At 36.6% G+C, this 16033-nt stretch overlaps 1 protein-coding gene across 2 annotated transcripts; it reads right to left on the minus strand.

Moving 5' to 3' along the window:
* Positions 1-10571: 10571 nt before the first annotated feature.
* On the minus strand, positions 10572-15672 carry LOC122304280 (tubulin--tyrosine ligase-like protein 12). Of its 2 annotated transcripts, XM_043116452.1 has the most exons (15): positions 15269-15671; positions 14908-15180; positions 14684-14808; positions 14366-14582; positions 14018-14143; positions 13662-13918; positions 13443-13550; positions 12966-13107; positions 12700-12865; positions 12203-12360; positions 11710-12033; positions 11433-11507; positions 11162-11231; positions 10908-11065; positions 10572-10809 (listed from the first exon to the last, which is right to left on the minus strand). In XM_043116452.1, exons 1-15 carry the CDS (start codon positions 15539-15541, stop codon positions 10663-10665), a joined length of 2619 nt encoding a protein of 872 aa, XP_042972386.1. In that variant the 5' UTR covers positions 15542-15671; the 3' UTR covers positions 10572-10662. The 2 variants fall into 2 exon arrangements, with proteins under 2 accessions (XP_042972386.1, XP_042972387.1); XM_043116453.1 differs by lacking the exon at positions 10572-10809 and having other exon boundaries at positions 10922-11065; positions 11162-11296; positions 15269-15672.
* Between the last annotated feature and the right edge of the window lie 361 nt (positions 15673-16033).

Consider the following 16033-nt stretch of genomic DNA (forward strand, 5'->3'; position numbering starts at 1 on the left):
TTTACTCTTGAAGAAGGTTCCTTTTGGCTTCTTATCTTTTCATTTGATGCGAACTCCAAGTTTTCCCTTACTGCATCACTATCTTCTCTTTCAGTTCCACTTGGTAAGTGAGATGGCTCATCTTTATTCAATTTCTCTTCAGGAGCATCATTCACTACCACATTTATGGATTCTATTACAGTTCTGGTGTGCAGATTGTAGCATCTATACGCACGACTGTTTCTAGAGTATCCAAGAAAAATCCCTTCATCACTTTTGGGGTCAAACTTAGCTAAGTTTTCCTTATCTCTCAAAATGTAGCATTGACTTCCAAACACCTTGAAGTACTTCACATTTGGTTTCTTTCCTTTCCACAGTTCATATGGTGTTTTGGAAGTGTTTGGTCTCGGATAGACTCTATTCACAATATGACATGCCGTGTTCACAGCTTCTCCCCAGAAATGGGTAGGAACATTCTTGCTGTGTATCATGGCTCGAGCCATTTCTTGAATCACCCGGTTCTTTCTTTCAACCACTCCATTTTGCTGTGGAGTGATAGGGGCAGAAAATTCTTGACTGATGCCCTCTTCATCACAGAAACTCTCAAGATTTGAATTGTCAAATTCTCTTCCATGATCGCTCCTGATTCTGACTATTACCTTTCCTTGCTCATTTTGAAGCTTCTTGCACAATATTTTAATCACATTAGGAGCTTCAGCTTTCTCTCTCAGAAATTCCACCCATGAATATCTGGTGAAGTCATCCACCATTACCAGTATGTATCTCTTTCCCCCCAGGCTTTCAGTTCTAGAGGGTCCCATAAGATCTATGTGCAATAACTCCAAAGGTTGTTCAGTTAGGATAGCCGTAGTTTTCTTGTGAGCTGTTCTGACTTGTTTTCCCAATTAACATGACCCACACACAGGAGTCTCCACTTTACCCAGCTCAGGCAATCCTATCACCATATCTTTCTTGGCAATCTTGGACAGATTTTTATGATTCACGTGTCCAAGTCTTTGGTGCCACAGGTCTGTTGCCTCACTCTTAGCACTGTTGCAACTATGTTGAAAATTAGGAGTGATGCTATAACAATTGTCAGATGTCCTCGTTCCCTGCATCATGCAGTTTCCATCATTATCTAAAACAATGCATTTTTCTTTTGAAAAGCGAACCTCAGCACCATTGTCACACATTTGACTTATGCTGAGAAGATTTGCTTTTAATCCATCAACAAACAGTACTTCCCTCAAGACGGGTAGTCCAGGTATATCAATTTCACCTTTTCCAACTATATCAGCTTTTCCACCATCTCCAAAAGTTACTGTTCCACACTTGTATTCCTCAACAGTTTTAAACAAACTCCTATCACTTGACATGTGACGTGAGCATCCACTATCAAGGTACCACACATATGTGTCTCTAGTCTTTAGAGCAATGTGTGCCACATGACATGTGTTTCTTTCTCCAGTTCTGACCCACATCTTTCTAACTTTTGGAGAGCCACCCTTTTTGGTAGTTGACAGTTGGTTTAACTTGACATTCAGCATCTCATTTTGCCTAGTTAAGGCCATCACTTGACTCCAAAGATTCAGATGCCCTTTTCTTGGTTGTCTATCTCCATTTTTCATGTGATTCTTCCTAAGCTCATAGCAATTTGGTCGGATGTGGCCAGCCCTACCACAATTATGACACACATAGTTTTCTTTGCTATCTCTTTGTTTCCTGAATGAAGAAGTATACTTAGGAGCAGTTATGAGACGTTTACCCATGTTTGGAGGGTGCACACTTTTGCTTTGAAAAGGTGTATGTTCATACGTGATGTATCTTTTCAGCTTAAAACACTCCGTTACAACATGACCTGTTTTACCACAGTGGTGACAAATAGGTCTTGCATTTCTAGTTCTTGGTTTCACATGAGACAGAACACCCATTTGGACATGAGATTTGCCCTTGTCAGATGGGTTAGTCTTTCCATTGACAGCTGATTCACGAACAAACACAGTCTTCTTCTCATTTTTGTGGGAGACCTTTGAGGTGGTTTCAGTCTCAGATTTTACTGCACCATATCCCAGACCACTCTTGTCACTATGGGGCTTTCCAAAGCTTAGAATTTCATCCAACTTTTGTTTCCCGCTGGAGAAGGATTTCAGCTTTTCCTTCAGCAAGCTTATTTCACTTTCCTGAGCTTTTAACTCATCTTCCAAACAAACCTTCTTCATTTTAAAGTGATCAGGTAGAACAATGGCATCAGTTAATTTGCCTTGAAGCTCTTCATTTTCTCTTTTAATGAAGTCTATCTCTTCAATGTGCACTTTGTTGAGTTTCCTCAATTTAACACATTCCTTGTATAACTTCTCATAAACTTCTTGCAGCACATCTTCATATTCAGATTCATTTCCAGACTTGCTCTCATCATCCGACACATTTTCACTGTGTTGACTTTTGCTATCTACCGAGACAGTGAATGCCATGTAATTCAGATTTCTTTTTGGGGAAGAGTTCCCTGATGAATCACTTGACTCAGATTCACTCTCACTTAGGGATGCAATTTTTGCTCTTTCTTTTGCCTTTTTGTAGTTTGGACATTCCAGGCGAATGTGTCCAAAACCATGGCATTCATGACACTGCACACTTGACTGACCCTTGTCTCTATTTGTTCTAGTGTGCTTCTCAAAGCTTCTATCCTTGTTTCCTGAACTCGAGCCTCTGTTGTATTTTTCAAACTTTTTCTTCTCTAGGCTCTGATTCTTTTTATTTCTAGCGACAAACATTTTCCTGAATTTCTTAGCATAGAATGCTATTTCTTTGTCACTCATAGCCAAATCATCGGATGACTCATCTGACTCCTCTCTAACAGTATTGAGGGCTATGGACTTGTGCTTCTTGTCCATTGGAAGAGTATGTTCATATGTTTGGAGGGAGCCCACCAATTATTCAATTCTCATAGTATCCACATCTTTGCTTTCCTCAATAGCCGTAACCTTAGGATGAAATCTCTCAGGAAGAGATCTGAGAACTTTTCTTACAACTCTATTCTCAGGAATTCTGTCTCCTAGATTGAAGCGAGAGTTGACGATGTCATTTAGTTTGGCATAGAAAGCATCAAATGTTTCATCATCCTTCATTCTCAACTCTTCAAAACTAGTAGTCAACATTTGAAGCTTTGAATTCTTTACAGCCTTGGTACCTTCATGGGTAATCTCAAGAATATCCCAAGCTTCCTTGCAATTTTGACACATTGATATTCTTTTGAATTCTTCCTGGGATACAGCCATAAAGATCGCATTAAGCCCTTTGCTATTTCAACCGCACTCATTTATTTCATCCCTAGAATAATTCTCCACACCTTTGGGCGTTCGAACTCCGTCAACAAGAACTTCTGGTTCTGTCCAACCATTTGTTATGGAAACCCATACTCGTTCATCCACAGATTTTAAGAATGCTCTCATTCTCACTTTCCAATAGGCATAGTTGTTTCCATCAAAATATGGTGGAGATGTGAGTGATTGAGACCTATCCATTTAAACCACTACAGCAGGATCACACTCAGGAACTAAATCCTAGCGGAGTGAACCCGCTCTGATACCAATTGAAAAAGCAGTGGTTCTACACAACACTACACCTAGAGGGGGGGTGAATAGGTGTAATCTAATTTTTATGGTCTTTTGAAAATAAATCAAACAAGCAGTTAATAAATGAGTCAAATAACACAAATAATCAACACATGATTTTGTTCACGGAGTGGAAACTCATTTGAAGAACATCTTCAAAATCTAAAACCACTCCGGGTGTAAGACACCACCTCAAATCCACTATAGAAATTTTAGTTTGTTACAACCAATTTAGAGACACTCACAAAACCTTTGTAGTAGCTAAACTCGGCTTGCAACACCACGAGTGACCCACTTGATCTCTACACGCATGTAGTGTCGAAACTCCGACCTTCCTATAGCTTCCCACGAGAACCTCTCGATCTCTGCATCAACGGCAGCTCCAGACTCTTCCGGCCAACAAAAATGTCCACTTCAATGGACTCAAGTAAGAGTTGATTTTGTGTATGTTGTGGTGGAGACGTGTTTATCCAAGAGAGAATCAACCAAATGGGGGAGAGGTTGCTCTAAGAAGTTCTTGGAGGCCCTTAGGGTTTTTGCTCTGATTCTCCACACTAGAACAGAAGCTAAGCTGTTCTATTTATAGTTCCCATCAAAATGAGGCGTTCAAAACCCTACATTGTAAGTGATCTGAAACATTGGCTCGAGCGAAGGTCGAGCGCCGAAATCTGCCTAAGTTCGCTCGAGCTAGGTGTCGAGCGAGGGTCGAGCGACACACTCTGCCTGGGTTCGCTCAAGCTCAGTGTCAAGCAAGGGTCGAGCGGTTGAATCTGCCTGAGTTCGCTCGAGCTGTATGTCGAGCGAGGGTCGAGTGGTTGAATCTGCCTGAGTTCGCTCGAGCGCTCTGTCGAGCGAGGGTCGAGCGAAGTTGTTTCTTTTGACCAATAATGAGCACACTTCAAGCCTTCCGCAACAACACTTGTTACAACACTATTTTACACAGGTTTTCACAAGAATATGCCAATACGCTCATTTTTCCCTCAACATTGTTGATACATGACTCACTTTACTTGCGCAATCTGGACTCGCTAAGAAATTTTGGGTTGAATCATTTTTAACTATCATATATTTAATCAACAGGTTACCTACGCCAGTTTTAAATAATGATACTCCTTTTTTCTAAACTTTACAAAGTTGCACCTGATTACTCCCTTTCTATGTAACTTTGGATGTCGATGCTATCCTTTGTTACGTCCTTATGCTGAAAACAAATTATCGTATCGTAGTATCCCATACATTTTTACATTAAATGTTTATATGGAGCAACCGAAGGGGTTTATCAGTGCTGAGCATCTTGACTTTGTCTATCAATTACAACGCTCTCTTTATGGCCTTAAGCAGGCACTAGGAGCTTGGTTCACTCATCTCTCACAAACATTTTTTGATCTTGGTTTTTCTAGTTCACATGTTGACTACTCCCTCTTAACTCTTCACAAAGACAAATTGCATATTTTTTTACTAGTTTATGCTGATGAAATCATTGTTACTGGCAATGATGATTCCGCAATTTTTTCTGTTATTGCACAATTGAAGTCTGAGTTTGTGATGAAGGATTTGGTTGACTTGAGCTATTTTTTGGGAATAGAGGCTGCACGTGATGATACTGGTTTGCATTTACGTCAATCTAAGTATATTGCCGATTTACTTGATCGTGCAAATATGGTTGGTGCTCGGCCTTACAAGGCTCCCTGCATTTCTGGTTCGAAGATGCCTAAATTTAATGATGATTTATTGGTCAATCCCTTTGAATACCGCCAAATTATCGGGGCCCTACAATACTTTACCATTACACGTCCTGATATTGCATATTTCGTTAATTAGTTATGTCAACATATGCAAGCTCCCACTAGCACCCATTGGACTTTGGCCAAGAGAGTCCTTCGTTACAACATACTGCCAATTTTGGTCTTCACTATAAACCAAGCACTATTGTCTTACATGCCTTCTGTGATGCAGACTAAGTAGATAAGCCAAATGATAGGTGTTCTTCCAGTGGCTATGGCATTTATCTTGGGCAGTGTTTGATTTTTTGGTCTTCTAAGAAACAACTAGTTGTTTCTCGATCCAGTACTGAAGCAGAGTATCAGAGCTTGGCTTTAACGACAGCTAAAGTATGTTGGATCTATATGCTTTTGCAAGAATTGCGCATTTATTTATCTTCCCTCCCTACGCTTTGGTGTGATAATCTCAGTGCTATGTCTTTGGCCTCTAATCCTATTTTCCATGTTCAAACCAAGCATATCGAACTTGATTATCATTTTATTAGAGAGAAGGTGGTTAACAAAGATGTGGTTGTTCGTTATGTTAATACCTGCAATCAAGTTGCAGATATCTTCACCAAAGGCCACACTGCTGATCGGTTTTGTATTTTGCGTGATAAACTGTTGGTCTATTTCATACCTTCCAACTTGAGGGAGGGTGTTAAGGATATCAAGGATATCCTTCTTGTGCTTCCTACAAACTAGGCTATTTGATTTTCAAACTTGTATTTGCGTATATCCCAAATGATATGCTTGCTATTATTGTAATCAGATCTCAACTATAAATTCTGTATAATCTTAATGATATACACGGTTTTGGTATCTTGCCAAAACCATCTTTCCTATTTAATATTTTACAACGTCAAGCCTTTGGAAAGGGAAACCTTGGACGTGGGGACTCTCTTGGGGCTAAGTACTGCCTTCTTGCATGGGTTAGTTCCTGCTGCTAAGGTTATCTAAGTTAGGTAGTTACTGGAACATCTCACTTATAATACTCTATCTCCTTTAATCAAACTGGTTAGACTCAATAGGCTAATTAGCTACCTTTTACTCTAATTATGTGTTCTTTCTTTCTTGTCTTTTCCAGGTCTTATCCAAGATCAAATCTTAACAATGACATCAAATGAGAAACTACATTAAAGGAACCCTTGATCAATTTTGTACAGCTTCGATGAGATTTCAAAAGAAAAGAATTAACTCGTTTCAGGGAGATCCTCCACCCGAATCCCCTGTTTCATGGGGCACATCCCCCCGAACCCCCTATAAGAAGACCTATTTGGCATGGAAAGCAGCAAGCAGGGATGAAAGTGCCAACCATTGTAAGAGTGTTCGTACCCCATACAATGGCCCCATACAATGGGTTACTTCACTTCCTTATTGTTGATTCACATATTTACGTATGTAACCATTGAACCTCTATCTCCATAAGTTTTTGCCGAGGACTTGTCAAGACAGCCCTTCCCTTCCTTCCTGTACTGGTAGTTCTCAACGAAATTAAGAGTCTTGTGTATGTCAAATTTGAATGAGTTGCATTATTATAACTAATCAAGAAATATGTCGATACAAATATCTTTTTTTTTTAAAAAAGAAAAGAAAGGGACGATTCATTTTAAGATAAAAAATGCATTCATTTCAATTTTTTTACAAAGAAGAAAAAGAAAGAAATTAGGGGATTCGTTGAATTCCAAGTATTGAGTTTCATAAACAAAATAAAAAGACTTACTTCACATTTAGAATTGTACAAAAACGACTATTTATCTCAAAGGGGTCTACGCTAAATTCTGAAAAAATGTCAACGATTATTGTCTTATTTGCCAAATAAAAGAGTATGTTATAAATATTTAATTAATCAATTGGGTATTCGGGAATAAAATATTCATTAATTTGAAAATTTCGTTAATTTGAAAAATTCGTTAGTTATATAGAAATTCATTAATTTCTATATAATTCTTCAATAATACTTTATTGAAAAGTTGGTCAAAGTTGCAATAAAATTGTGCGCGTATCATTTTTCTTAAGTAAACTTTGATTCAGCGAGTTACGATCGCAAGTGATAGTTAGCTTTGAAGTATGAGTATGTGATATTTGTCTATAATTAGGACTTGAATAAATTAGGTTCTTTATACTCTTCAATAAAAAAAGACACATCAATTTTCTATTGAAGAATAGAAATATGTACCTAAATTAGATTGCATCCACTGAAGCTAGACAAACAAAAATTAAAATTAAAAAGAACAAGAATATGGTGGTGCTCTACCCATAGGGGGTGCTCCAAGCATCTCATTTTGAGGGTGAGATCCATCCCTGCAAGGTGGTTTGTAGGGCTGTATAAACAATCGGGAAACCGGTAAACCAAATTAAATCAGTACCGGATCAAACTTAGCAAAATAGGTTGAAAATTGGTCTAGTTTCGGTTTTAGATTTTAGAAAACCGATTCAAACTAAACTAGACTGATACATATGATTTTTAATTTTTTATATTATATATAAAAATAATTTTTATAATATATTATATGCTAAATTGCTAATTAATATAAAATAAAATTTTCAAATCTTATTATTCATCTCTATTAATCTTATAATATAAAATTGATATAACATTTGATTATGATATAACATAAATTAATTTTATAATTTTTAATATAATATTTGAATTTTGATATAACATATTTGAATTTTATAACATAAAATTAATATAACAAAATGAGGGATATGGGTTAATCACTTACTAAAATTTTATTAGAGTAAGATTTATTTATCCGTAAAACTGGAAAAATCGGACCGGATCAGACCGAAACTGAAAAAATCGAAAGTTCCATGAGTTTCGGTGTTGAATCGGTCAAGTATTGCTTTTTAAATTTTTAAAACTAATGTATACCAATTTAGTTATAAAAAATTTCTAAAACTGGACCAATTACATCTCAAAAGGTTTGTTGCCACCCAATGCGTGGGTGGCTAGATGCACCTTGACTGGGGGTGATCCGTTGCCACCATGGGTGGCCTTTTTGGTGGTTCTAGTTTTATTTTTTAATTTTATATTATAAAATAAGAAAAACACATAGGTACTTGTGAGTGTATTTTTAAATCAAATAATTCTGGGTGGTAAGCTATTAAAAATGGATATTACGTAACTAATTTTAATAACATGACATTTTGTAATAAGGTGCATCCATATAGACTATCTGATAATTTTCTTATAACCAAATTAGCATTCGTTCCTGTTTTGTGAAGGAAAATCTGAAGCATGTAAGATCGGTTCTAATACCAACACCACTTAGCCCTAATACCAGTTGAGGTAGAAAAGAGGATTTATTTTGCTTGATTGAAACTTTTTAAAGGATATTTAAAAAAAAAAAAAAAAAAAAAATCCAAATATGGTTGTCTGATTTCTACAATAGAGTCAAAAAAACATATATAAGTCTATGGTAATAAAATATGGTGAATTTGGATTTTTTTTAAATTAATATTTTATTATTGAGTTGTAAAATGTTTATGTTCGATTCTCTATATTTTTATGGTAATGGTTTATATGGAGATATAATTAAGCCGAATTTGAGCGAGTAGTGCCCGGTCCAATTTGACTCAATTATTAAAAAAAAAAATTAAGTTCAAGTTTGGTCCAAACTTAAATCGAGCTTTTTTTGAATGTTTGGACGGACTCGAATAAGATATTCTTGTGTTCAAACTAAACTCAAAAATCAACTAAAAATTAAATTAAGCGCTTAATTGAGCACTCAGCTCGACTTGACTCGTTTATGAACATTCTAAAAAGATCTTGAATATAGAAATAAAGAAATAATAATAATAATAATAATAATCAAAGTATTCTTACTTACAATATATAATTGGATACAAGCTTAGATTACTAGCATTAGTTTCTCTATATGCATCTTTAAAATTATATCTTTTGAAGCTTGATTTTACATATAAAGAAAAATCCCCACATTGGATTATGCATCTTTGAATCAAATAATAATAAAATATTATTATTTTTTATTTTTTTCTTAAAATTATTATTTTTATATATTTTATATATCAAAATGACCACTCATCAATAAATATTAATATATACTAAAAAACCACTTTATATCATCAACTTAATATAAATTTAATATATCAAAATCATCTTAATACAAATTTCACAAAATTGATTTTAATGCGTAAAAGAGAGAAAAAATAGTAAAATAATGTTTGAAGAGTGAATTGTGCTTCTTCAAACTTGAAGAAATACTATTCATAGCTATGCAAAATTTTGAAGATGCATAATCCAATGTAGACCAATTTAAAGAGATATTATGTAAATATGAAGATGCAATAAATGCAATTGTTCATAATTATTTATAAATACGCTCTTATTATACTCAACTCTAGTCAATCATACTTGTTACCTACTCTATATAATAGATATAGTTAACTATATACATATATAGTATGATGCATCTTTAGGTAAACACAATCTTGATGCATCTTCATAAATTAATATATATGTTTATGAATATGCGAGCGAACTAACAAGTCAAACGAGATTTATACTAGTTTGTTTCATTTAGTAATTGAGACTAAATGATTTTGATTAAAATTTAAGAAGGCAAACGACAAAATGTAGTAATTGATGAGATCACTTGTCAACTTTCTAATCCAAGATATCACTCAACTCAAGATTATAAACTCCACAATTCGTGTCCGAGTTTGGAGTCTTGACTCTTGAGTGGAATAGGAAATTATACAGAACATGAATATTACAATATTTATATGTTACATAAGTATTGCATGACATATTTTATGTCTACCTATTCAAAATTCAAATAAAAGTTTTGGGAATAATCTGATCAAAATGGCCATCCAATACATGATCAGGTAGGGGTGTAATCTGAACATGCTACTCCACTGCTCAGTAACAACTATAGTTTCGAATCGGGCTGAATTTCTAAACATCGAGTCGAGCCGAGCTAAATTCTTTAGCCTGACTGAATTCGGGTGGGTTGGATTGTCGAGCCGAACTGGAGCCCAAACTCGGACAGCCTCAAGTCGCGCTATCTGCTCAAATTCAACCCAACGTGACCTTGAGTCAAACAAAGAATGGTTGAGCGGCCTCACCCCCAATTTACACAACAAAATGTGACGTCCCTCCCACGATTGAAAACTTTTGGCTTTGCCTGGCTCGATTCACAAGCCATAACACTCAATTATAGGGAAAATGTCAGGTTAACGTTACTAGACCTTTTCTGCAAAACACTATGGTTGATGATATTTTAAGTGACAAAATTATGTATCGAATACACAGCGAAAGAAACTAATTCCAAAACCTCGAATTACAATGGGTTGACATGGGTAGTTTCATTCAGAAAGAGACAACCAAACACATCATTGAAGAAATCTTGACCTTTAATGACTCCCCCTCCAACCATAGATTCGGTATCATACTTGCACGCTCTTGTACAGTCGGGACAGTAAGTCACCTACATAACAAACAACATATCATTTTTTTGGATCCAAACAAATTAAAAATAAATAAATAAATAACTGGAAGCTGGCATTCAGAATTTCAACTACAAACCTCCAGTAACTTGGGCTGGAAAGAGCTATCAAGCATTACATCCACACCATAGATAGCCCTCGATCTAGGACTATGCATCTCTGGATGTACTGCAGCAGCTGCCTCGAAGACTGACCGTATCATCTTTCTTATTCTTAGGTGGATCTCCAACCATTTAACTACAACAAATATAGGAATTACATTAGGAGTTGTAATGAAAAAGTGTGGGCTCCTTGGAAGACGAGCAATAATTATAGATGAGTAAGCCCCCATACCTTTATGTTCCTGTTCAAATTCTGTCACAAACTCTCGCGTGTTTTTATGACTGAATCTCCCACGATAGTTCTGGAAGCCATAAAAGTGATCATTGAATAAAGTAGAGCTTTCATTGTAATCGCAGAAACTTGTTTCTAAATAAAATGGATAAATTTCATTAGATTCCCTTCCACTCGGTCTTCAGGCTATATTCCATGGGAGGTGTCCATAACCACATGTAACAGACATTTAATAGAGAGTATGGTTAAAACATGGTGCATAGAAACATACCATGACAGTGAAGTGAGTCTCATATTCGAAAAAACTGTGCTTGTCCAAGGAATATGGGTTGTTTGCCAATCTAACCTGAAAATGAAAGTGAAAGAACCACCTTAAAAACATGGGTTGTTGTCCTAAAGCAGATACCATCTGAAATAGGCCACAAACAGTGTTCTTCATTCATCTTTAGATAGCAATGCAACGGATCCATATCACATAGGCATCTTTTTTATATGCATATCATATAGGCAGCTAGCCAACTATTAGACCAAAGAAATAATGTGCATACCCAGAAAACGTCGGAAAGGAATAGTTCTAAAGGATTCATACTCCGAACCAGAACTATGTAACGGATATCAAACTTCTTCCCATTGAACAAAGCAGGGTGCTCAATATACTTTTGGCAAATTTTAGGCCCAGTCTCCATCAGACGGATGATAGCAGATAAATTATCAGTGACAGTTGTATCAATAGTTCGTGCCATGTTCCAAGGTTTTAAGATCCATAGATTGTTAAGCCCATCTCTACTGCGTACATAATAATCACCAATAAGTTGAGCAAGATGGGTTTCGAGATTATAAGTGGGCTGCAACCATTCAGGAGATCCATGTGCCTGTTGGAAAGAAAATTACTCAATTTTAATGACAGACAAAGGTCAGTTCTTTTTTTTTTTGATAAGTAAACTATAGTATTAATAAGAATAGGCAGAGTCCAAGAAAAGGTCAGTTCATTCAAGAGTGCTGATATTAGCATGTAGATGAAAGCGAGATTGCTTTCCTAACCTTCTGAATAGTCTCTGCCAAATGATGTTTCATGACGAGACAAGCCTCAAAAGGAAATTGGTTTATGAATTGCTGATCCGTTATTCCAGCAGCCTTCTTCACATCCTCATCTACCTGCATACTAGTCCATATAATATCGGCATCCTTTGGTTCAGATGCTGTAAGCAAAACAAATCATAGAAGAGAACTTACAAGAGAGAAGAAAGCATAGTCAAAAAAGACAACCTAAACGACAAATATGAAATAATTATAGTCAAACAAAACCACCACCACTAAAAAAATCTAAATTTTGCAGCTTTGCTTAGAGACCGCGATACAGAGAACTATTATGGAGCCTGTAATATCACATATCCTTAATGATATCTTGCAGATGCATAAACATCCAACTAATTTATAGAAAAATGCTACATATTAAGACACAACCACAAAAGAAAATAAATATATTAAATAAAAGTCCATCATAAAGGAGTTTGAAAGCAGTGAAACGCAGCACATACTGATAACAAATTCCGGACGTGTTAATAACTCTTCCACTTGAGGAATATCAGTGTAAACACATAAAGCAGATTCATCAATACGATGTATACTACTAGTTGAAGAAGACTGAATGGATGGAGAGATCAAGCTTCTCAATCGCAATTTCTGACAGTGTTTCTCGTACTCCTGAAGGAATTAATTTATCTTTAATTGATGAAAAAGTCAAAAGTTTAAATAGTTAATAACAGTGAGAGTCACCATCTAATATAGAAATAGAAGACAATACATGGATAAAGTAATTCTGCGGAGTATGGAACCAAGCAGAGAGTCTAGCAGATCGTTGTTTGTCTTCCCCAATACCGAAAAGGAAATCACGGGTACACTCATCTCCTTTTTGAACATTCTGGGTTGGCCACAAAATAGAAAAGCTGAAAAAAAGGAAAATGGGAATTTTTTATGTCAACAATTTTGCTAATGCCATTTGCTTTACAACAAAGGCAAACTAGCATAAAAACCAAATGCATATCAAGTCCCAGTCCCACATGCATTTTTACAAACCAAAAGCACAAGGTTCATATGGGTGTTGAAATTAACAGTTCGGACGAATTGAGATGTAGAACATGCACCAAGTAATTTTACGTACTTCAGTAATTAATAAAGAACGAAAATCCATCAAATGCCAAAGTAAGTCAACATACTAAATGAAAAAAATGGTATCTGCATCAAAGCAGCAAAGTAAACTCAAGAAAGATAAAAGGAAAACCTCACAGCTGATGCCAGATTCCCCTCTGGCATGAAGAGAAAGGGAGCCACCATGAAATTTGGCTCATCACTATGCCTCAATGCCGAGCCCAGTTCATCCATCACATACCTACAAAGAATTCCAAACAACCATCATGGCTTCAAAGTATCACTGAATACAGAAGATTTTTTTTATCAATTTTTTAATGCATAACATTTGGGTTCTTAAATAAATGCATACCATACAGAGGTTTCATCAATCTTTTCCTCATCTGCAAGTCTATATGTCATCAAATATAGCCACATCGCATTTATAATACGATCAGCAAGAGTCTCCTCAGCAGTCCATTCAGGAAGACGTGGCCGAAGCATAGAGTCAATCACATGCTTTCCAGTTTCTAATATCTTTGAGGCATTGACACCATTCAGTTCAGAAAGTTCAGGAAGGGATTCAAGAATTTGGATGGCAGTTTCTCCAAGGGGCCCAGGAATATCAACCTGTACAATGATTTAACATCTAGAAAGACTCATGAACCCTCCAAAGTCTTCAACAATAGTGTCTCTGTGGAGCATTGTAGCTATATCAAACAAAAATACCTCCAGAGACTGTAAGGAGGGAAATCCCTTCAGGACTTCCAATAAGTCACCACCTGAATTTAGTTCCAATGGATTCCCCCGCAGATTCAAGTATGATAGAGATGGCAACTCAACAGCGGAAAAAGCCTGAAAAAAAGAGGAATTAGAGAAGTATCGGCAATGAGTACACTATTTGGACTAACTTAGGGGAAAAAGCCTGAACAAAAGAGGAATTAGAGAAGTATCGGCAATGAGTACACTATTTGGACTAACTTATTACTGCAAACTGCACATACAAAATCCAAAAAGCAATCAAACTTTGTCCTTTTTTCTTTGCATATCTGAACTGCAAATGGATAATGCTCGAACCTTATTGATCAAACTGTGGATACACCTATTCGAGAGGTCGAGAGAGGCTACACTCTCCAATGGACGGTCAACCTGGTGGACTCTGCCTGGATTATCCTTTACATACACTCCTCCACAGAAGCCCAACGCCCACTCCCCGAAGTTGGCAGTGAATCGTGAGTTGTAGATTTCTAAATTCGGCAACCTTTGGAGAACCATATCAGCTAATTGCTCCTCGCTGGATTTTTTTTTTTTTTTTGGAAAAAAATGTTCAGTCTTACCTCTTAATAAACAACCTACTTTTAAACCAACAATTTCCAATGTATCAACCAACATTACCAATTGTCGACAACAGGATTATTGTTAAGCCACAGCGCTCGTAAGTTTCCAAATTTAGTAACTTCCTGGGAAACTATTTCCATATTCTCAAGTTTGTTTCCGCACAGACTCAGCGCAAGTAAACCCTAATTAGCATATCCAAATGAGAAAAACATGTAGAGACGCCGAAAACATCCACAAAATATTCTAAATGCAAAAAACTCAAGAAAGCATATCTTTCACACCGGGAATCGACTAGATAGGTCGAGGGACAATAGCGTGTCATCGTCAATGTCAAGCTCCTCAAGCTCCAACCACAAAACGGCGCCGTCTTTTCCGTTCTCTTTGGCAGTATTGATTTCATTTTCAACCAGTTCTGCAACTCTCAGTTCGGTACCGGTGCGATGCGAAACTCCGTCTACAGATTCATTAGTCTCTTCGGGATCGGAATTCGAATCGATATCGTCCAAGCACATCAAAGCGGCCATCCTCTCTGCCAATCCCTGAACTTCCCGCAACTGAAAAAGAAAAAGACGCAAAAAATAAAATAGAAGAAGATGATATCTAAGCGAATGGAGACTAGGAGGTTATGCTGAAACCCAGGACCTGTTGGTAGGCGTCGGAGAGGCGGAAAGTCCAGGCGTGGTCGACGAGGAAGACGTGGGAGTCCTTGGGCATGAAGTCGGAGGTAAGGACGAGACGCCTCTGACGACCGTCGCAGGTTTCGATTCTGAAATGGGCACCGCCGTCGAAGGTATCCGACGAGAGTTTCCGGAAAAGCTGGTAGTGCAGCGATTGAGGAAGTCCAGACGCCGTGAGTAGCAGGCCGTGGACTTTCACGAAGTCCTCGTAAGTTTCGACTCTCTTGGCGACGGCCATTGCTCGGCGACTAAAGCAGAGTGGCTGCGAAGTCAGTGAATGCTTTCCGCACTGCGAGGTCACTCAAAGGGTTTAGGCGGTGGCGGGTTTTTAGTTTAGGTAAACTCGTTTCATTGAAAAAAGTTCTATTATCTAGCGGTGCAGACGGAACTTGATAAAATATTTATACATAATTTAATTTATAAGAAAAGACTTAAAATTTAAATATTAGGAATTTAATTTAAGAAGTGGATGATGTGTTTTACATATTTTTGGAGTGAGAATAAAATATCCAATTGATTAAAGAGTGATCCTATATACAATTTTTGGATAGACAAGCTATGCATACTTATTTAAAAAAAAAAAAATTGAATTTATTATTAAAAAAATAATTTTTTATGTAAATCATGTATTTATTCATTTTTCTTTTAAAAAAATACATAAAATTTACGTAACTTCAAAACTAAATATATTTTCTCTTCTTAAAAGTTGAAGCATTAGTGTTTTGTGGTA

Source organism: Carya illinoinensis, chromosome 3 (genome assembly GCF_018687715.1).
Source record: "Carya illinoinensis cultivar Pawnee chromosome 3, C.illinoinensisPawnee_v1, whole genome shotgun sequence".
Taxonomy (NCBI): Eukaryota; Viridiplantae; Streptophyta; class Magnoliopsida; order Fagales; family Juglandaceae; genus Carya; species Carya illinoinensis.

Excerpts from the sequence above, each read along its gene's own strand:
- LOC122304280 (XM_043116452.1), bottom strand. The coding sequence starts at position 15,541 with ATGGCCGTCGCCAAGAGAGTCGAAACTTACGAGGACTTCGTGAAAGTC. Across the intron at positions 13,551-13,661 it reads ATTGATGAAACCTCTGTATG|GTATGTGATGGATGAACTGG; the intron begins GTATGCATTTAT and ends AATTCTTTGTAG. Across the intron at positions 12,866-12,965 it reads CGCAGAATTACTTTATCCAT|GAGTACGAGAAACACTGTCA; the intron begins GTATTGTCTTCT and ends TAATTCCTTCAG.